Below are 22,146 nucleotides of genomic sequence, written 5' to 3'. Positions count from 1 at the left end.
CAAGAACATATTTACATGTTCTTTGGTGTTTCTGCTGAAACTTCCAGCAAATATGCTAATGCTTTCCTAGTGCCTGTCTGTTGGTAACAGGACTGACGCTAGCACATATTTTCTCGACTAGAGAAGGCTGTCAGTCCCTGCCAGTCCAAGCAGGTTCCAGGCCAGTAAGCCATTTTCTGTTCTCTGTTTGCTGAACCATCATTTTCCTGTTACCGTATTTGAATGAAAACTTAATTTTCAGGACAGAATTCAATACAGTTCTTACAAACAGGAAGTATCTTTTGTTTTCTCTAGTGAGTTCGTGCAGTCAGAACAACCTGAAGGGACAGTTAGTTCCCTGTCTCAGCTATAATGTTCATAATCTGGGAGTCTCTGGATGTTTTCCTGTGTGTCCCAGTGGATTGCAGGGCAGCTTTCTATGCCTGGAAAGACGACTTTTAAATAAGTGAGTTTCTGTTTTCAAATGAGGTTTTAAAAATCCTCCGTGCACAATTGCTAATGTAGCCAAGTAATCACGCTAAAATCTTTGGATGCCACCAGATCCTGAAAGCCGCCTGGGCTTTACCGTGAGCACGCGTGCTGAGCGGTGTCTGTGGCAGGGGTCGCGCCTCCTCACACAGAAGGTACCTCAGCGCCACCGCGGTGATCTCGGCACTGGGCATCGCACCCCACATGGGCTTCGACGAAGACTTTAATGCAGTTTGCACTGCACGGGGGCTTCGCAGACAGATACAGTTACACACGTGTTCACGTGTGTGTGTCAAACTTCCTTGGCATTAATCAAACCTTATGTGGTTTGATTAATCAAAACCAAGAAGGATGAGTTTAACAGTGAAAGTGCAAGGGCCACAAAGGGAAGCGATGAAGAAAAGTGGTGATTTGCTGTCTTTTAAAATCAAATGTTTTGAAGTTTGATATCCCCAGACTTTTCACCACTTAGCCAATGTAAGTTTAAAATAGATATTTATACATGTGCAAGTTTGTATGTGTGCATGTATATATGCACATACAATGTGATGAGTTCATCTTTGTCTTCATCTGAGGGAAACGAGTGGCTGAACTGGCAGAGCCATTCCGTACAGAGCGATTACACAAACTGAACCGAGTTTTACTCTTTGACGTTATGGTAATTAAGAAACAACCATATAGTGATCTATCTGGGAAACCTTGTTCCTCGGCTATGGAGTGCTGGCAAGTACTCAGGAGATTTCATGCTTGGTGACATTTATGAAACACCTACAAAGTATCATATAAAACAGGCACAATCAGTCAAATGACAGAAGAGTTGATAGCAAGTTTGATGTACACAAAAGTAGTTTTATTTTACCTACTACTAAGTTGAGACAATTTAATGTAACACTGTGAAGTTATGCAGTACAGCGTCTGTCCTCTTAAGCCGTGTGTTGCTTCTATGCTGGTGCCTCTAGGTGGTAAGAGGAGGTTTGTTTCAGGGCTAGTGCTTTTGGTTTTCTAGTCTCTCTCAGTGGGGTTCAGCTATTTTATTGCCATGAAAAGTTCCAAGATTACTGCCAGATGCATGTGTGAAGTAGACAGGATAGGGCTGCGTGCTGCTCTGCCTGGACCTCTGACGCACGCACCGTTCTGTCCTCCTCCGGTGATTGCAGCACACTGTGTTGATCCAGTGTTCTAGAGTTCTACCTGGAAAACTTCTTTCTGGATCGTTAAAGCCAAGTAGCTGAGTTTTCTGTGCCTACTTAGCGGCTAAGGAGAGACCCCCAGCTCCCTGAACATCTCACAGGTGTACTCTAAGAAACCCAAATATATTCTTAAATTGCTTAGAGGTATTTTAGAACATAGTTGGATGGAAGATACTGTACAAAACAAAACATCAGGTAGTTCTTTCTCTACATTAATGAGTATTAAATTATCAAGAATACTCAAGATACTCATGTTCTTCTAAAATGTATTTCAGAAATATTTTGCTTGCATGTGTCATCTGATCCACATATTTGCTCACTCCCGTGCACAACTGAGAACGAGGATGTACCTTTCCCAGCGAATACGTACGGTTTTACTGTCATCCATGCTGAAGTAGGTGTGCCATTTTAAATAAAGGACTGCACCCCGCACAGCGCACCCCGCACACTGCACCCCGCACCGTGCACCCCGCACAGCGCACCCCGCATCGCACAGCACACCCCGCACACTGCGCCCCGCACCCCGAACCGCACCCCGCACCGTGCACCCCGCACAGCGCACCCCGCACACTGCGCCCCGCACAGCGCACCCCGCATCGCACAGCGCACCCCGAACCGCACCGCGCACCCCGCACAGCGCACCCCGCACAGCGCACCCCGCACAGCGCACCCTGCACACTGCACCCCGCACAGCGCACCCCGCACAGCGCACCCCGCACACTGCGCCCCGCACAGCGCACCCCGCATCGCACAGCGCACCCCGAACCGCACCGCGCACCCCGCACAGCGCACCCCGCACAGCGCACCCCGCACAGCGCACCCTGCACACTGCACCCCGCACAGCGCACCCCGCACAGCGCACCCCGCACCGCACAGCACACCCTGCACCGCCCCCCGCGCCGCGCGCCTCGCCCCGCCCCGTCGCTGCCGCGCGCCGAGGCCCGTGCTCGCCGGGACGCCCCTCACGCGCCCGCAACCCGCCCCGCCCACCGCCTCGCCGCAGCGCCACGTCTACTCCGCCTCCCCGGGCCCGCCCCCTGGCTCCCCGTTGGGCCGCGCCCTTCGCCCGGCCCCCGCGCTCAGCCAATCAGGCAGCGCCCTGTTGGCTCTGCCGGCGTCCGGCACCACGCTGCAAGATGGCGGCGCGCGCGCGGCAGGGCGGCCTGTGCGCGGCTGTGCTGGCCGGAGCGCTGCTCGCCCTCGGCCGCCTCCCGCTCGCCCTCGGGCAGGCGGCGGCGGAAGGCTCGGCCGCAGCCGTGCCGCACCGCCGCTTCGAGTACAAGTACAGCTTCAAGGGGCCGCACCTGGTGCAGGCGGACGGGACGGTGCCGTTCTGGGTGCACACGGGCAGTAAGTGCTGCGCGGGCCCGGCCGCGTTGCTCGGTTCCGGGGGAGCACGGCGGAGGAGGCCGGGGCGGCGGGACGCGCCGCGGGGCCGGTGAGAGGGGCGGGGGTCCTGCGAGGGGCCGGACGGGCCCGTCCCTGAGCCGCGGGGTCTCGCCGCCGCGGGCCCGGCCCGGCGGTGCCCGCGGGCGGGCTGCGGTGTCGGTGCAGCGGCCGCTCGTCCTCCCGCCGGCCGTGACCCGGGCCCGGGCCGCCCGTGGCCGCCGCTGCGGCGGCTCCGCGCAGCGCTGATGTGTCAGTCGGGCGCAGCCGCGGCCCCGTGTCCCGGGCCAGCCGGCGCTGCTGTGCGCTCGGAGCGGACGCCGTGCCGCGGCGGGCCCGGCCTGGCGCCGGTTGAGTGCGCGCTCGGGCCGCGGGGGTGCTGCGGGGGTGCCCGCTCCTGTGCTGCGTGACCTCGGGCGAACACAGCGCGAACCTCGGGTCGCGTTCCCTGCCGGGACTTGTGCCGTGTGCGCCTTTTCCACAGACTCTATTTAGTTTATGTTGGTTAGTTAAACAGTGTTACTTTTTGGCTCCTGTTTGACATTACGCTGCAAGTGGCACGGAGGACGCTCCCTATAGATGAACTTTTTCCTGCTTTTCAAAGCAGATAATCACAAGAATAAAATGTTATTTAATACAACACTCTAAATGAATGCCTGTTATCCTTTTAAACAGAAGATTAGAGCACCTGTTCTTAATAAGCGGGTCACAGGTCTGTGGGGTGCGAGGAGTCGGGTGGGACACAGCAGGAGGCCAAACCCGGCTTTTTAAAAACTGGTATGTATCTGAACAGCAAGAACAGCGTTCCATTGAAGCTCTACTTCACGGCCCCAGACGGACACTTTTTAAGCCTTGTGTAAAGCAGCGGGAGTCAAGTCGTTGAAAATACGCGTGTGTGGTGTTGGTTGCTTGGTTTGTTGTCTTATTTTTCCCTCTGGAGTGGTGGAGTGCTCTACGAAAAGTTACTGTGAAAGCTGTTTGCCAGGTCAGAAGACCAGGAAACTTTGAGTTTAGATTTGCTAATTGTCACTTTCAATACTTTTGTATCTTACGTGTTTGTTCCGCTCCTTTCCAGATGCCATCCCCAGCGCAGATCAGATTCGTATAACAACGTCTCTGAAGAGCCAGAGGGGATCAGTGTGGACAAAAAACAAGTCGATATTTGAATACTGGGAAGTCGAAGTGACCTTTCGAGTTACGGGAAGAGGCCGCATTGGAGCTGATGGATTGGTATTGAGCATTTGATTGAACTGACAAAAAAACAGACGTGCTTTAAAAACCGAATCTTGACTTACAACTCTTGCTTTCCGTAACAGGCGATCTGGTTTACAGAGGAGCAAGGCTTGGAAGGACCCGTGTTTGGGGCAGCCGATGAATGGAATGGGGTTGGAATTTTCTTTGATTCCTTTGACAATGATGGAAAGGTTAGTTGGAAGCAAACTCTGCTAGCAAAGTTTATTAATGAGTTTTCTGCCTGTTTTTTACATATAACTTTGTGGAAAGTAATGGGATGTTATTTTCCTACTCTTCCCCCCTTCGGTTTGAGGTGATCAATTAAAAGAAGCAAGTTTTCCCCCATAGAATTTTACTTTTCCACACTTTTTTTTAAAGCTTTTAAGCTAAAGCGTAACACATGGTGAGTCTCCGCGGGGATGTGCTGGGTGTGGAGGGAGGGTGCATCGGCACCAGCTGGACTCCGGGATGCCCGCACACAGCTCGGGCTTGGGAAGGGGCGCGTTGTGCCGGAACGCGGCTGCGCAGGCGCGGGTTTCCGCGCCCGCCCCCGGAGACGCTCCGCTTTGCGGCCTGCCTGGGGCGGCGAGCGGCGGTCCCGCGGCAGCTGGGCGCACAGCTGCTTCCAGCGTCCGCTTTCCCAGTCCAGAATAGCGCGGGAGAACTTGAACGATACATAGCGGGTCTGCTTTGTGCGTGTTGTGGTTCGTTTTGTCTCTTTTTCCTGCGCTACTTTGTCTTGCTTTTCTGCATTTGAAGTATATTTTTGTAGATGTACGAGCTTTTTTCCTACTGATGGCTTGTAATGTACAGCAAACTTTATTGTATATAAAAGTTGAAAGGCTGAAGGCACTGTTTTTGATCTTCAAAGGCAAGACATAGAATTATTGTTCAACTGAGTAAGAGTTTTTAAATGCTTTTGTTTCCTTTTTTCCTGCCTTCTGCATTGCTGAGAGGTGGAAACACTGGTGTATTTCTGCATACTGGTGTGCTGTTCTGTTGTCGCAATCTGTGTAATGAAGGAAAAGCAGCAGATTGTTTGGTTATAGTGTGTGTTTGTGGGTTTTTTGTTTGTTTGGGTTATTTTGAGACACGGGGCCACCCTAGCCCACCACGGCGAATCGAGAATGTTATTCAATTCTCGAAGCCTGAGTCTCGTTTTCCTCTCTTAAGAGCTGGCGACCTGTGTAGTGTGACGGTACGTTCCTGTGCGTTGTGGGTCACCACGGTGTCAGCTGAGCGCCGCGCAGCTGCTTGTTCGCTCCCTCCTGATGGACGGGAGGAAATCGGAACGGTAAAGCTGAGAAAACCCGTGGGTTGAGAGAAACGCAGTTTAATAGGTAAACAAAAGCTGCGCCCTCCAGCAAAGCGAAATGAGGAGTTAACTGTGTATTTCCCATCCCGGGGCAGGTGCTCGGCTGCCTGCAGGACAGCAGTGCTAGTCTCGCGTCACGGTGCCTCGGGAAGGCGAGTGTCCCCCCTCCTCTGTCTTTTACCGCTGCACGTGGTGCTGCAGGATCTGGGTGCCCGGGGGCTGGTGGGCTCAGCCGTTTCCCCCGTGTCCCCCGCTCGCTGGTGGGGACTGTGGGCAGCAGGAAAGGCCTTGAGCCTGTGTGAGCAGTGACTGGAACGTCACCGCGTTATCAGCACGGCTTCAGCGATACGTGCAAACACACAGCCTCGTGCAGTTTACCATGAAGAAATTTAACTCTGCTCCAGCCAAAGCCGGAACACGTTGAGAGATGATGAGTTGAACTGTTAGAGAGGGAAGGGAGGTTAGCTCTGGAACCTTGTGCTCCTGTGAAAGCTGGAGTTCACTTCATAAGCTCCTGGAGGCAACCGGAATAGCAGCTGTAAACTGTGAGCTGTGAATCTGTTCTGCCATTGTCAGTTCAGCTTTTCTCAGCCTCTAGCAATTGAATACCTGGGGATGTGTTCGACAGTGTTTGTTTAGTGTCTGGCAGATAGTTCCTGAGGTTTTTTAGTTACCGTGGCAAGGTCAGTGGGGTGTTGACATAGTGTTTGTTTGGATCTTTTTCCCAGTGTCATGTAGTCAAAGTTGGATGTGTTGGGTCATCCATTAGTTTCAAGATCTCTATCTTCGCTGCGTATGGATCTCTCCTATCCTTGGGTTTTACGTTTGTGTTTGCCAGATGATGGTAGCTGGTGGTGCACGTAGGACGTTAGCGTGTGTGTTTTCGTGGCTGGCTGTGCGGAGCGCAGCGGTGTGTTGTCACGCGTGGCACGGAGCCCCTCGCTCGCTGTGCTTGTGTGATCCGACGTGTCTGCAGCGCGGTGACCTCGTGCTGTACTGAAAGGCTATCAGAGGTGCTACTTGTGTTTCACTTCAAATTAAACTTCCATTTGTTTGCTTTTTCTTTTTCTAGAAAAACAACCCTGGAGTGATTGTTGTAGGCAACAATGGAAAACTTCAGTATGACCATCAGAAGTAAGTGTATTTTCAATATTATTGGTGAATGTTTGCTTTTGAATCGTGAAATGTTGCATGAAACCCTTTGAGAAACATTATAAAAGTTTATTTCATAGGAAACTTTGTTTCCTTTTCAATGGAGGCTTTTAAAATTTGTCAAATGCTGGTTTGGCAGCACTAGGTTGGCAGCTGGTGGCTGTTTGAGTGGCATGTGCCCTTTGGGATGGGTGAACTCCGACAGTGGAGGTACAGACTTCTCCCTCTCCGTGGCTTGTGGGTTCCTTCCACACACAGCTAGTAGCTGACAGACGTGATTAACTGAAAGCTAATTGCCTGTTACTCAAGCTAATTGGTTTGATTTTGGTTTCTGATTGTTTATTGCCCACGGCAGAACTGACATTTTTGGGTTCTCTGGGAGGAGAGCTGTCTAGCTGGGCTGGTGCAGCGCAGAATGGAGCTTTTCTCCATCGCGGTGCGCAGCTGCGGGCATGTATCTCAGAAGCAGATTTCCCCGTTAGCGTGTTCTGTGTGTTGTGTCCTGTGTAAAGCATCTGGTGCTGTTGATCCCGGAGTTCAGAGAAGCTCATTGCGGTTGCGGGACAGCTTTTGGAAAACTCACCTATTGGAAGAGCTGTCAGGATGTTGCTCAGTGATACACCGATGCCTTCTTGTCTTAGCTGACAAACCATAACGTACGGTTTTATGCGACTTGTCTTCTTGCGTAGCGATGGTTCCACGCAAGCGCTCGCATCGTGTCAGAGGGACTTCCGTAACAAGCCCTATCCCGTTCGAGTAAAGATAACTTACTACCAAAAAACATTGACTGTAAGTACTCTGAAATAACATAATTACTGATGTTTCTCAGCGTTTTTAGTATGAGATTGTTGCAAGTATTTGAAAACCCCAAGACCCCATATGTTAATTCCAGTGTTCTCCAAGGTGTCGAGCTGTCGTTTTGTAGTGACGGTTTCTCTAAAAGTGAACACGAGTGCACGTTCACCGTGATGTAGCGTTGAAAGCCGCCCCTCCGCCCCGGCTCCGGCTGTGGGTTCCGCGTCACCCGGTCTCACTGGTGCCGGCGGTGTCGAAGCTCTGGGAGCGGACCGGTGCTTCCGCCGTGTTTCTCACGCGCCGTGCTGGCACAGGCGCTTCAGGCGTGCTCCTGAGCCTCAGCGTGGTGCGTGGTGCTCCCGCGGCAGCCTCGGGCAGTGCCGCGCCGCCCCGCCGTGGGGTTGCCTTCCTCTCTCCTGATGGTGTCTCTTTCCCCACGGGTTCCTGCCCACACGCTCGTTTGTCTTGCTGCTGCTTTAAACCGAAATTAATACATTTTTATATATATATATATATATGAATTTTAATGTGATATGTCCTCTTAGTTAATGAATAGAAAATGTCAAATTTTGTTCATGCTAAACTGTGGTTCAGATGTCTTTTTCCTTTTTAAAATAGAAAGCTTATGCATTTTCTTTGTAAAAAGTGTATTTCAGAAATGGAATAATTTTTGGTTTCTAGTATCAGCAGCCGAGTTACTTGATAAGTTGTATTTGTGACTGTTACTGTAAACTGGCAAAGCAGTTAGCACAAATAGATTTGTAGGGTAGAAATTATATGTGTTTATCCTTTTAGGTATTGATTAACAATGGCTTTACTCCGGATAAAGAGGACTACGAGTTCTGTGCGAAAGTGGAAGAAATGGTGTTGCCGTCACAAGGCTATTTTGGAATATCTGCAGCAACAGGGGGACTTGCAGGTAGCGAATGTTGCAGTGGTGACACGTGGCGTGCGGGCCGGCAGGCCTTGCCAGAGAGGTGTCCTGACTGCTGCTCTTGACCCACACGCTGATTGTTGATCACGGTGGTGTAATTAGTTGCCTCCCATTCCCAAATTGCTGGTGTGCTTAGGCCTTTTCCTGGCTAGAGCAGAAGGCTCTGAGTGTGTCCTGGCAGACACCGAGCAGCCTCGTTCCTCCTGGGGGACTTTGGGAGGGTCCCGTGCGAGCGCGGGGGCGGCTGGTGGGGTGCTGGGCTTCCTGACGTGTGGCAGCAGCGACTAACGGTCGTTCTGCGTTCTGTTTGTTGAACACAGATGATCACGATGTCCTGTCTTTTCTGACCTTCCAGTTGACTGAGCCTGGGAAGGAAGCAGTAAGCATCTTTATACGTAATTAGTGAAACATGTTATCGTTTCCTCTGAAGTCATACTCATCATCCCTGTTTGAGGATTTTGGCATGTGGCCGTGCTGTCGTCTGTTTTACACTAACACTGTAATGTTTCAGTAATATTTTAATTAACATTTTCAAGACCAGAATTCTTCAAGCAACACTGAATCATCAAAAATAATGATGCTAAAACAAAACCTGCAGAGAAAACAAACTAAAAAGTGTACTTTGTCTGGAAAGTGGCCAAATAATCTGTTCTTGATCTCAACTTTCCGTATCCCTGAACGCTTCTGTACTGCTAAAGAGCATCTGTCCCTGTAAATCTTGATTTCTTTGTGATCGCAGAGGGTATCAGGAAAAAGCGATGGGTTTCCGTAGGAGCGTCTGGTTCCTCGCTTCAGCTTACTATATTAATGTACTGCGCTAACTGTGTTATGTCTTCAAATCTGAAATCTGACCAGCCTTGCTGGAGAATAAATTAAACAGGCGTGGTGGAGAACATGAAAAAATCTCTTCCCCCCTTTGATGTTTTAAAGCCGACACCGGACGCAGAGATTCCTCAGAAAGACAAGGAGAAGTATCAAGAGGAGTTTGAACACTTTCAACAAGAATTGGATAAGAAGAAAGAAGAATTTCAAAAGGAACATCCCGACGTGCAAGGACAGCCAGGCAAGTTATCTCTGTGTGGCGGCTTTCTGCGGGGCTGGTGTGTGTTTGGTGGCGCGTGGGTGTTTTCTGTGGGGTGTCGGGGACGGAAATGGAACCGCTGCCCCGTGCTCCGGATGGTCTTTCCGCGCTGCTGCTGACGTTACTTACTTGACTTAAGGGTTTTGCTTGTTTGTTTGCAAAGTGTTTTCTGAACCATGAAGTCACTTTTGTCGCGCCTGAGTTGAGAACAAAACTAACGAATGGAAACGAATGGCAGCGATGAGGATCTGTATGGAACAGCAGGAGAGGAGGTCGTGCCTCCCTCCGTAAAGCGATGGTTAGGGAAGCGTGGCCTTGTTTATTTGACAGTGTATGTGAAAGATGATCTCTTTGGTCTGTTTCTGCACGTTCATAACACGCTCTTTTTCCGCGATGTTCCGCGGGTGGTGGCTGAAGGCGGGCTGGCGGGCACGCTGGAACACGTGCCTGCTCGGACAAGCGTTCAGTTGCTTGCCTGACGTTGGGCATGGACTGAGCTCTGGCGGCCGCAGCGCCGGCTGGCGTTGGCATTGGTCTTTGGGCGGCCTAGTAGCGAGTTTATGGCTTGGTGTTCTGAGAACCCAGGGCCTTCGTTTTTACATTTTTAGCTATTGATAAGAAATGTAGGTTTGGCACGTAAGCCAGAATTGCTGTTTCTGCTATTGGTACTGCACGTCTGCAGCTCGCAGCAGGTTCTTGTCTGAAGGTATTTCAGACTGAACTGTGCTTTTTGCACTGACTTCAGATTATATTTAACTGAGGAAAATTACAGTACTGACTCTTGCCCACATTTTTGAGGTTTTTAACCAGTCCTCTGTGTTCTGCTGCGGAACGTGGTGGGGTTTTGTTTGTTTGCCTGTGTTGGTGTTTTGGTGGGTTTATTTGTTTGTGTGCGGGGTTTTCTGTTTGTTTGTTTTTGTTATTATTTTTCTTAGGGCTGGGCAAAGAAGGATGTGGTCATTGGCGATACGGTGGAAGCCAGTCTGTTTCCTGCTCTCGTGGAGTGAGCGAGCTCCGCTTGAGTGCGCGCGGACTGGGAATGTGCTTCAGGCGTCTCAACCTGAAATTTCAGGTTGTGATCTTTTTTTGCGTGGTGATAAGTGATGACTGTTCTGAAAATCCTACACCATTTCAACTTCACCCGTGTTTTGGTCAGCCTTCCACTGATCAGGAACGATCTGTTTGGACAGAGTCTCATGCACTTCCTTGTTTCTGCTGTTTCTGAAGCTGCGGGAGAGCTCGCTCAGAGTACACTCAGTTCTCTGCTTCGAGCCGCTTTTCGAAGCTTACTTTTGCTGCGAAGTCACTGCCGGTGCTGCAGATGTCTTGCGGAGGAGGGCTGGCGGGCAGCGCTGGCTCGTGCCGGGGCGGCTGCCTCCCGACGACAGCACACCGCGCTTCCGCTGCGCTGGGACCGCAGCTCCGAGGCGGAGCCCGGCTGTGGAACTGGTGGTTCCGCCCGCGTTCGCCTGTACTTTGCCATGGCCCTGGTGATGGGTAAACGCCAAATACACGAAATCACGGGAAAAAAGTGTATCTGCCTGGAAACTTCAAGGATGCAAGAAAAATGATGTAATTATATAATACAACTGATGAGGAATGTGTATATATCAGAGCTACCTGTGCTTTTTTCTTAGCAGCGGATGATCTTTTTGAAACTGTAAGTGATCGTGAACTGCGGCAGATCTTTGAGGGGCAGAATCGAATTCATCTTGAAATCAAGCAGCTTAATAGGCAGCTGGACATGATTCTGGACGAGCAGAGGAGATACGTGTCTGCGGTCACGGAGGAGATCGCTAAGAGAGGAGCTGCCTTGCCGGGCCAGCCGGGACCGGTAAGTCACAGCGGCCCGCGGCGACTGGCGGCCTGACTTCAGCAGCACGGTCAGCTTGTGTTGCCCAAGGCGCGCCGGTCGTTCCTCCTCACCACTCCCCCCGTCCCCTCCAGGTTTCCCAGCAAGACATGGAGACGGTTCTGAGAACTCAAGAAGAGGTTGTTAGACAAGTGGATGAAATAAGGTAAATGCTTTCTAAGTATTAAGGCTGTGTTTTTAATTTTATGTTATTTTCCACCTTTTAAATCCTATTTATTATTTTGCTAGGAGAGTACTGACAATCTTGAAGTTTCGCTGTCAGTTCCGTACTGATGGCTCTCTCCATACATGCAGTTTCTATAATAAAGTTCCCGTCCCTAGGGTGGCAAAGCCCCTAATTTGCCTTTTTTCTTTTCTTCTTTTAAATCATGAGATTCCACTTCAGCAGGTGGGTCCAGTCCTTCTAAAAACAATTCATTTCTGGTAACGTGTTAACCTGCTACCGCATGGAAACTTGTCGCTCTGATTTTGGAGTATTTGTAACAACGTGGGCGTAAATGCCTTTGGTTTATGTCTAGTGACCCTGAAAAAAAACAGGTGGAGTATCTGTCAGTATACTCAGTGTACTCCTGATAGAATGATTGCATGTGTTCTTTATGTAATATTATCAATAAAACCTGTAGTATTAGATCTATTTTAGGGAGTTTTTTAGTGTAAACAACCTATTAAGGCATGTAAATAGTTCAGCGAATTAGTTCTGTACAAATGAAAGTGTCTGTGCGTGTAATAAGAGTTGAGATTTATTGCTCATTTAAGTAGTTCACTTCTTTCTTCAATGTAAACGTATGTTTTGTCTTTGAGGTTTCTTCCCTGGTTTTGCTAGGACTGCCTAAAGCTCGTATGTTGATTATTGCTCCGTAGTGGTGTATTAGTGTTACTCATTCGTATATAACAAAAGCTGTTTACAGTGCTATGCGAAGTCTCTCAGAATTTCAGTGTGCAGAAGTCTTTTTTTGTTGTTTTTCCATTTCCATTGTAAAGTACCGTTTGTTTTGTAATCGGCAGGAGCAGGGCTCGGGCGCCTTGCTTCCTGGCGACGGTTAGGACAGGGGCCAGGGCTGGAAGGTACTTGGTGTCCTGTCGTGGCCTGAACCTCGTGCCCCCGGCTGCGGCGTGCAGGGACACGGTTCCCCCTCTGTGCAGCACCGGTGACACCACGTCTGGAGTGCTGTGTCCGGTCCTGGGCTGCCCAGTGCCGCAGGGACAGGGACGTGCTGGAGGGAGACGAGTGCGGGGTTGTGAGGATGGTTAAAGGGTTGGAGAATTTGCTGTAGGAGGAGAGGCTGAGGGAGCTGGGATCATGTAGCCTGGAGAACAGGCTTGGAGATGCCATACCAGTGGGTATAAATACCTGGTTTTGGAGGTGGTGAGGGTGATAGAGACAGACTCTTTGTACCAGTACCCAGGGACAGAGTGGAGGGCAATGGATGTCAGATTAAATACAGGAATTTCCACGTAGACACGTGAAAAGAAACTTGTGAGGGTCCTTGAACGCTGCAGTAGGTGGTTTGCCCAGGAAGGTTTTGCAGCCCTGGGGATGCTGCAAACCCAACTGTGACCGAAGACTCCGTGGTTTTTGGGTGCCGAGACACCTCATGCGGCACTCGGGGGGAGATGAGGGAAAAGAAAGGGGGCAGCGCGCTGTGCGCTCACACTGCATGGTGAACGCAGGTGCGTGGGGTTTCTTCGCGTGCCGATGTGCTGTGCACATCACTTCGGTGGTCTTGGTCTCGTGCGGGTCAGTGGAGCCAGGGCTGTTGGGTGGCCTGTCCTGTGGCCTGTGCCGCTGGGCTTCCTCGGGGCACCTGTGTCTGTGTCTGCGGGCACGTGCACGTTCCCAAGCGATTAAAGATTGGCTTTTGAAGTTGCGGTTTGTAAAATCGGTTGGGAGGTAGCTGTGCCTTTTCAGAGTACGATACCCAATGAAGTAAGGATCTTATCTCGAAGGTGCTGCAGTGCTGAGATGGCTTGAGAAGTTCCTGCGCTTGATAGGGATGTCTCTGTGCTCCTCCTAAGACGCTTTCTAGTTGCTGGCTTTAGCAGGAATGGCTTAACGTTGGTTTAACCCTTCGTTCCTTATCTTGGCTTTAGAAAAAGGTGAAAACCAATTCCTACAGTTGTGTTTGTTCCTGTATTAGTTCAAGGGCAGCTCTTGCGGTTTATCTAAGTAGGTCAGTTTTTTGTAGAATGAAGATTAGTGCTTCCATTTTTGCACTTGTTCTGCTACAAAAGCTTTTATGTTAATATTCTTGACAAATCTTTATACCTTACAAGCAAATTAGATTTTCTTGTTAACGTTGGCAGTCTGCCCCTTTAGTGACTGTTTATTAGGTATGAGTTTGTGTAACATCGTCTTAGTGTTTATCTTAGATTAAATAGATGTTTTGTTTATAGATAGAAATGAACAGCCCGCTGCTGCTTGTCATCCCGGAGGAAAAGGACTTACTAAGTAATTTTCTTGTCAAGATTTGTGGATTTCTTAATCATCTGATTACAGGACAATCTTGTGTTCATACAATGGAAACTCTCAGCACGGTATTGTTCATGCAGAAGTAAACGTAAATTAAATTTGCTACAGAGCGTATCTACTTAGGGAAGTTCTTTGCTCGTAACAAGCAGGGGTCGGTCTGGGCGGGCGGATTTCGGGTAATTCCGCAGGGGTGGGGGGATTAGGAAGGAGAGGAACAACACGGGCGTCGCGTTTGTGCCCCGGCGCTGGGAATGGCGAGGCCAGGTGAACATGGTGGATGTGGGTACACAGAATTGCTGTCAACATTGAGTAGGCGCTGGGCATGGTGGTGGTTGCTTGGGTTATTTAAGAAAAGTCTTCTAAAATAGGCTATTACAACCATAATTCAATTATCTTAGTTAGCATTAGTCAATTTACTTAATGACAGTACAGAAATATAACATAGTATAGGCTAACTTCTGGGTAACATATATGCGAATTTGCTAGGACAGTTGAAGGGTTTTTGGCATTCGTTTTGTATCAGTTCCAAACCAGCAATGTCGACTGAAAGGAGGTGAGAGCTGCTTGGCTTAGCTTTGGCCGTGCCGTAGAGAAGCGCGCTGCTGGTTGTGGTGGCTGCTCCTGGTGACGCCGCAGTATTCAGAAAAGCCTGTGAGCCAAACGCGAGGGGTTCTGCGGAAATCCCAGCGAGCCCCGCGTGTCCCTGGACCCCTGCGCTGTGGGCGTGGGACCACGTGGAGTGTTCCCTGGACCCCTGCGCCGTGGATGTGGGACCGCGTGGAGCGTTACGTGAACCCCTGCGCCGTGGGTGTGGGACCGCGTGGAGTGTTCCCTGGACCCCTGCACCGTGGATGTGGGACCGCGTGGAGCGTTACGTGAACCCCTGCGCCGTGGCTGCGGGAAGGGGCGGCTGTGGGAACGAACTTTTGCAAAGGTGACGGGAAAGGGCGAATTCTTGGAGCTTTTGGTTATTGAAAGTGAGAAGTTGGTGCTTTTGTTCCTGTGAGAGGAATGCAGGACGCTGGTACTCGTGTACGTTAAAGTGGTTTGTGTGCTGAAGGGATGCTTTTAGGAAGAGCTGGTAGTGTATAAAAATATACTGTTAATTCAGCATTTAGTAGGGACCGTAATTACGCAGTGGCTGTTTGTTAAAGTGGTGTCTGCAGGGTGAAATGACTGTGTGGGCTGATTCCGCGCGTGGCTTTGGCTCGGCGCGTGGCCGCCTCGGGCGGCTTAGACGGGCTGCGTGGTGTCTCAGCGGAGCAGGGCTGCCGTGGCGCGGTTTGCGCTGGTGCCTCCGAACAGGTGCGGACCTGGCCCGTTCGTGTTTGGTTGTGCGTTTGGGGTGCGGTTGTTTTTGGGTTTTTGCTTGTTTGTGTTTTTTTCATTGTTGTTTTTTAATTGTATTTTTAGCTCTGCGGTTTTTGAATTTTAATGGTACGAACAGCAATTGAAGCAAAGCTGAGAGATGAGCATCATCTTTATATGAAGATTATTTGTAAATATTTAAGTTTTGCTGCTTAGCTTGCCATTTGCACAATGAATACGAGCCTTTTAAAAACCAGCAGTATAGGTTTGTATGACACCTGCAGACACGATTGTTGCTGTTACCGGGTGACGCAACGGACAGTGTCCAAGCCGGATTTCCTCTGATGTGAAGGCTGAACCGGGAGGGGTTGGGGCTCAGGTGGGACGGTGCTGGGCGCCGGGTCCTGCCGCCCCAGCCGGCCCGTGCTGCCGCCCCAGCCGGCCCGTGCCGCGGTGCTGCCGCAGAGCGCCGCGGTGCTGCCGCCCCAGCCGGCCTGTGCTGCTGTCCCGTGCCGCGGTGCTGCCACAGAGCGCCGCGGTGCTGCCGCAGAGCGCCGCGCCGGCTCGGACCGGCCCGCGGGGCACCGAACTAAGCTCTCGTCTGAGCAAAATGTGAAGTTTTAAGTAAATCAAAGAGAAATCCAAAGACATATATTTGATTGTTTATTCTATTAATAATGAAGAGATTAACATTCACATGATAAATATTTCAGCTGTAGAATAATCCTCTTTGCAACTGAAAAGAGACATCACAGTAGGGGAAAATTATATAAACATATTGATTAGAGATTAAGTATTTTTCCCTCATTGACTGGTTTACCTCAAACAAAATTAGTTATGGAACGTCAACTTTTTTACGGATTTAATTTGATTTGTTGTAGAAGCAAAATGAATTCACATGAAGACAATACTAAGTATTATGACAATGCATACGGGAAATGAGTTTCTCCTATAAATGATAATCGAGAAACACGGATATATCTAAATCTTTCCTTATCCCTAAAGCCTCTTCTTCATTTTCATTTCTTACGTGACTGCTTTTATTTATTTATTTCTCCAACAGCTTTCGTGTTTCTTCAAAGATTGCGTTAAACTCTGCTTATCCTAAAGCCTGGGCGAGAGCCTCAAAGCGACGCTGGTCTTTGCGAGCGGGCGGCGGGGCGCTCGCCAGCCCCCGTGCTCAGCCGCCTTCGGGAGGGGGCGCGCTGCACAAACCGGAGCTTCTGCACAATTAAACGCTTTTAAACCATAGTTTGAAGGACTTGTTTCTCAATAGGTATTCTTGGAAGCTAGGAAAAATGTTTTCTGCCTTTTCGGGGCAAACTGTGTATTTCAAACTGATTTTAGCGGCCTAAAAGGTGTCCGGAATTGCTGTTTGGAAAAGCTTTTCTGTGCTGAAGGGTGTTTTGGTTTTCCTGGTTTCAGGAAGTCCGTGGCTGACACGCTGAGGCTGGTGAGCGGGGCCCAGCACCCTGGCTCTGCGGCAGCAGCCTACGAGGCAGCCCAGCACTTCAGTGACATCAGGGAACACCTTCACGGCGTGAAGAGGGACATCGAGCACTTGGTGCAACGGAACGTGGTAAATCACCTGCCGCCGCTGTAGAGCGTGACCGTGACACCTCTTTATTTGGCTGTTGCTGAAATGCTGGGATGAGCCAGCGTGCAGTTTATGGAGCAATTAATCCTTCATTAAGCTGCTTCACTGAAACTGCACTGCCTTGACCTAACTGCATGATCTGTGTCTTGATGAGAAGTTTTGCACAAAGAGCATGATTTTTTGGTCTAATTTCCTGTGGAAACAAGGTCAAGCAATTAGGTTTTCTGGGTGCTTTTCTCCTGTCTGCGCCGCTGCTCAGCCGCTCTGCACAGAGGAGGCTCTTGCTTCTGCACGCAAGGGAGAGCTTTAATCAGGGAAGCTCGGCAGGCTCTGCTTAAGGCCTTAGTGTGGAACACGGCTGTCCTCCCGTTCAGGAGCACCTTGGTCTAGCGTAGGCAGCAATTAAGCTGATTTAGTTTATGATGCCGTACAAGGTTATTGATTTCTGGGTCAATTTACCAAAGCTTTATTCCTTCCCCTGTAGCCCTCAAATGAACACGAGTCAGTTTATCTGGGAAACATAAAAGGGAAAGTGCCATGGGGAGTAAGATCATGATTTTTCAGAGCAGCGTCATTTGTGTCTGTTTTCTGCTTGTTCCAGTTTTTAGGCCCTGTCCCGAAGCCCTTGTTTTGTTTCGTACGTGTGACAGCTGTTTGATGGCATGTCTTGTGTGCTTTTTTTCTCAGACTTTTTTTCTGCTTGTGTTGTAGCCAACTAGTGAGAAATCAAAGTGTCCGGACTTGCCGCCGTTTCCATCGTGCTTATCTACAGTGCACTTCTTCATATTCGTAGCGGTGCAAACAGTGTTATTCATTGGTTATATCATGTACAGGTAAGTATGTTTGTTTAAAGACAACAGGGTGAATGATTTTAAACCTCTGACCAGAAATGCAATTGCAATGGTATGATTATCTTAATCTTCTTTGACACACACGATCGTTGGGATTGGAAGAGACCTCGGGAGGTCTCCAGTTCAGCCTTCTGCTTAGAGCAGCGCTGGCACTGAGTTCAGACCCCGTCGCCCGGTCAGGTATTCAGAGCCTCCACGAACGGAAAATTTACCACTTCTACGGACCCTATTGGAAATGTTTAATTATCATAACGAAGGGTTTATTCTCCTCCCACCCCGATGGTCTGTGTGGTGGGAACGTGCCCTGTGTGACTTTGACTGCCATGTCTCTTGTACTGTGGAGCAGCTGTCCCCGCATCCTCAGCAGCACCCCGTGTGCATCGCACCGCTGCTGCGGAGCCCTCCGGCCGTTGTCCCGCGTGAGCACGCCCGGTTCCCTCCCTCTCTCCCGAAGCACGTACCGCAGCTCTCGAGCACCGTCCTGGCCTCTTCTGCTGGACTTTGTGAAGTTTATTAATATCTCAACAAAATCTGATGCGATTTGATGCTTTTTAAAAAATTGTTGTTTCTGCCACATGTACCTACAAGGTACTTGTTTCACCTTGCAGATTCCTCAGTGAGCTCTATTCACAAAGCACGCCCCGTCATCTCTCTCCTACGTACGACACTGACACTCTGTGGAAGTTTTTTCGCCCTAAACTAACTGGGATGTTTCCTCTGTTCTCTCACACACGCGAGTCAGGACAAGGAGTGGGGACTGAAATAGCTGCGTTGCCCTTCAAAGGGGAAACGCTGCTTGCTACCTCTATGGAGGAATAACTAGTATTAATACAAGACAAATGCTGCTGATAGCGCTGACTTTTATTGTGGGTCTCCTCCTCGGGAGAGCGGAGGGAGCGCGTTCCTTCCGTGAGTCGCTCTGTGCCGTCAGCCGCAGAGATGGTTTCCAAGGCAAACGAGGAGCTGGTCCCTCCCAGCTGTTTTCAGTGCCCCTGTAACTCCAGTGCCCGTGTGTGGTTGTTCCGGGGTGTCTGGATCCACCAAGAGAAACACTAATGTGTTCTGTGCCGGGGAAAAGGAAATCCCATTTCAAGTAAATTCTTTCAGTGCTTGGTTGCGTATTTCCTTTGCTATGATGGCCCTAAGGCCAATCAGATACTGAGAAGCTTTAGAACATTTTAGCTGCAGTGTTTCACAAATGAGTTCGTAAGCTCTTTCGCAGTTCCTGGCTTCTGATGTAGAATTGGACCCGTAGGGGTGTTACCAGCGTCTGTGTAAACAGAAAAAATGTATTCCGTTCCTGTGCTACGATGTACGTTTGATTTTCCTAAGTCTCTGCCGACAGGGAATGGAGTCTTTTAACCCCAAATACATGCCATATTTATTTGTTTAAACCAGTTAGGCATTTTTGTGCTGTAAGTTCTTAATGAATTCTCTTCTGCTTTTTCTTCCAGGAGCCAACAAGAAGCAGCAGCCAAAAAGTTCTTTTGATGGCCTGTTCCTTTTGTGCGTACATGACAGCAGTATGTATGCACAGAAAATTATACACTTGTGTAAATGGGGGAGATTAAAGTGTTCGATATACTTCAATATTGTAAATTATTGAATTGTGATAGACAAAATGAGTTCCCATTTAAACAGCTGATGCTGAAGTTAGAAGCAGAGTGGGGAGCACGTGGTAGAGGGGGCTGTGGAGCCTGTCTGGGTCCGTGTTCTCAGCTGACCTGCCCACAGATACTGAACCAAATGCCGTGTTCCTCCTCTTTCGTTGGGATCCCGGCTCTGGTTGTTTGTAACGGGAGTTGCAGGGGGATGGTCTGTGCAGAAACCTCGACACCGAGTGTCCCGACACGTCACTTGATGAAAGAGGACAAGAAAGGCAAGCGAAGGGACAACGAAGCCCAAACCAGCTGCTCTTCAGTGTTTTTTGGCGGGAGTAAAAATTTGTTATCAACATTTCATTTATTTACCACTTAGATTGAACAGTTTAAGGATTAGTTAGTTAATTCTAACTCTTTGGGAAATACAGATTTAAACGCTTGTTAATATGTGGACACAGAGACAGACCCGTAACAGTCTGACTGATGCAGAAAACAATCTATACAGAACAAGCAAAGGCCTCTCCACTTAGTTTGGGTTTGGTTTAAGACACTGAGAAAAAACATGATAAAGTAGTTTCTTGGAGTATATTGTGGGACTGTTTCTTTTTTGTACTTTCGAGTCTATCTGTCATTTTGTTTGGAGATTTTTGGAACTTTTTCAGCAAAGATATAATCGCTTTATACCTGTTCAAATCTGATTTTTAAAAGGATCTGTTCCGTGTGTGAATATGTCTTTACTTTGATAAAGCTGTCTTTCATGTATCAAATTCGGATGCTTCGATTTAACTCTTGACATGGCAGGTATTCTGAACTAGAGGTACTGAATGTGAACCTGTTTCTTCACGGGCTGTTGCTTCAGACACGGTTGTTAATGCAGCAGCTGTTGCAGAATCAGTATTGTGTGTCGGTTTCTGCTTTGATATCAAAAGCATGAGCCTGAACGTGTGTGTTTGATACCGTCTGTCAGGTGAACATTTGCTTCAGGAAGGAAACAAAGCAGATAACCCAGATTAGGAATGTGAAATGAATTAATTTTGCCTTATTTACTTACCTGTTGTAACTTTGTCCTTGAGTTGTTTGTGTGTAGAGTTAGAATAGGGGTATTCCATTTTTAAAAACTCTATAAAATACACAAATGCATCAGGATACTTCACTTTTAATTATTAATTGGTTTGGCCGAACCTGCGGAAGTTATTCGGCATCTAGTGTTCGGTCGCTGCATTCGGCCCGTGCTGCCGGGCCCGGGGCGGTGGGACCACGTCAGCATCGCGCCCGTCGCTCTGGGGAAGCCAGAGATCTATGCAACGCGTTTTGTTACTGAAAGTACAGTGTCCAAAAGCAGATGTCTGCGCAGTATCGATGGAACGGTGTGTAGTACGCTGTAACTGGTACGGCTTTATAGGCTCGTTTACAAATCTGAGAAGATTTTTGCTGTACTAATTGGAGAAACTGCTGCCTTGAGCTGATCTTGCTGGATAAATGGGGTAAAACAATGCAAAACCACTTTTCAGATAAGCCAGAATAACACACGGGAATTGATTCACTCAGTTCTTTCAACACCAGCAAATACTTAGAGGTGCCTTGAGTCTAAGCTGTTCAACCCCGACCCTTCTGACTGCCCTTGATGTGTTTTCTTAAATCGTCGTGAACACAGGCGGTGCTGTCCTTTCAGCCGCCAGCCCTCCTGCGTCGGTGCGGGAGCTGCGCGGGGCGCCCTGCGTCCCACGGCCTGGTGCGATTTGGTGGGCAGGTGCGTGTCTCTGTCACAACGAGGAACAGCTCTAGTCTGTCAACTGGAGGAAGCCCGTGTTTTTTGTTGCTGTGAATTTAAACGTAACTCTGTTTTAAAGCTGGAGCAGCCCGTACTCTCGTGTCTGTTGGTAGAAAGAAGTGAAGGCTGGGAACGGTGTGTGGGGGAAACTCAGCCTACCCCGTTATCTCCAGTGCGAGGCCCGGCCTGTGTGCCCGTGCTGCTCGTAGATCTGGCGCGTCTCCCTGTGCAACCGGGAACCTCTTGTACTGGGGAGCACAAGGTCTAAAGCGTAACCTCCGAAAAGTGGTAACTTTGCTTCGTGCTTCATTTCACAGTCCCGGAACGCTCCTAACTGCCTGGTCACTCACTGGATCAAAGGAAACCTCCCAGCTGCCCAGCTCAAATCCCGCCCCGCCTGCTCTCGAAGTGGGAGCAACAGATTTGGACTTGAGATAGTATTTGCCAGTCAGCGTAGCTTCCTGTCACGGCTGCATACCAGAAGGTTCTTTCAACACTGTCACAGTGCGGTTGGTTCTTACCAAGTAAGATTTCAGACTAGAAGGAGGAGACAACGTGGAATCCAGTTTGGCAGTACGGGTGAGAACCAGTCTAATAGTTGTATTTGAAGTGTGGATCATAAGTAGCAAATATTTGGCAGTGACGAGAGAATCTCATTGTACTGGTTGGAGTGTGTTAAATACATAGTCACATGTGAATCTTTTAAAAGTAAAATTCACAATACGGTTTGTAAATTACCTAACTTCTTGTTTGAAGAAAATTTGACATTTATCAAAGCATCGATTACTGTAACAGCAAAGACTGTCTACTGTTTTTTAATTCAAACAGCTGACATTTGCATATGTTTGTTTCTGTCTAATGTAAATTGACACTTGAAGTTCAGAGAGAACCTTATTTGAATAAAGATGCATATTTTTAGTAATCGGTTTCTAATTTGGTGCGTGTAACCCAGGCAGGTGCATTTGCAGCACTGTGCACGCCGCTCGGAGGGTCCAGCGCTCGTGATGTGGGTTCCGCGGCGCCCGCGCTGCTGTGGGAGACGTGCTGACCCGCCTGGGCCGGCTCTGTGGCGGGTCACAGTGCGCAGTCTGCGCAAGAGCCACTCTAACCGGAGAGCAAGA

At 49.3% G+C, this 22,146-nt stretch overlaps 1 protein-coding gene across 2 annotated transcripts; it reads left to right on the top strand.

Moving 5' to 3' along the window:
• Positions 1–2,756: 2,756 nt before the first annotated feature.
• Positions 2,757–21,947, top strand: LOC135577019 (protein ERGIC-53-like). Of its 2 annotated transcripts, XM_065044481.1 has the most exons (14): positions 2,757–3,008; positions 4,120–4,274; positions 4,361–4,468; positions 6,665–6,726; positions 7,434–7,533; positions 8,335–8,458; positions 8,794–8,852; positions 9,404–9,536; positions 11,195–11,388; positions 11,502–11,572; positions 16,631–16,784; positions 17,514–17,635; positions 19,108–19,176; positions 21,343–21,947. In XM_065044481.1, the coding sequence occupies exons 1-13, from the start codon at positions 2,795–2,797 to the stop codon at positions 19,142–19,144; spliced, it is 1,533 nt and encodes a 510-aa protein (XP_064900553.1). In that variant the 5' UTR covers positions 2,757–2,794; the 3' UTR covers positions 19,145–19,176; positions 21,343–21,947. The 2 variants fall into 2 exon arrangements, with proteins under 2 accessions (XP_064900553.1, XP_064900552.1); XM_065044480.1 differs by having other exon boundaries at positions 19,108–21,947.
• The last annotated feature ends 199 nt before the right edge of the window (positions 21,948–22,146 follow it).

This window comes from Columba livia, chromosome W, assembly GCF_036013475.1.
Source record: "Columba livia isolate bColLiv1 breed racing homer chromosome W, bColLiv1.pat.W.v2, whole genome shotgun sequence".
Taxonomy (NCBI): Eukaryota; Metazoa; Chordata; class Aves; order Columbiformes; family Columbidae; genus Columba; species Columba livia.
This window is presented reverse-complemented; position numbering and strand designations above follow the sequence as displayed.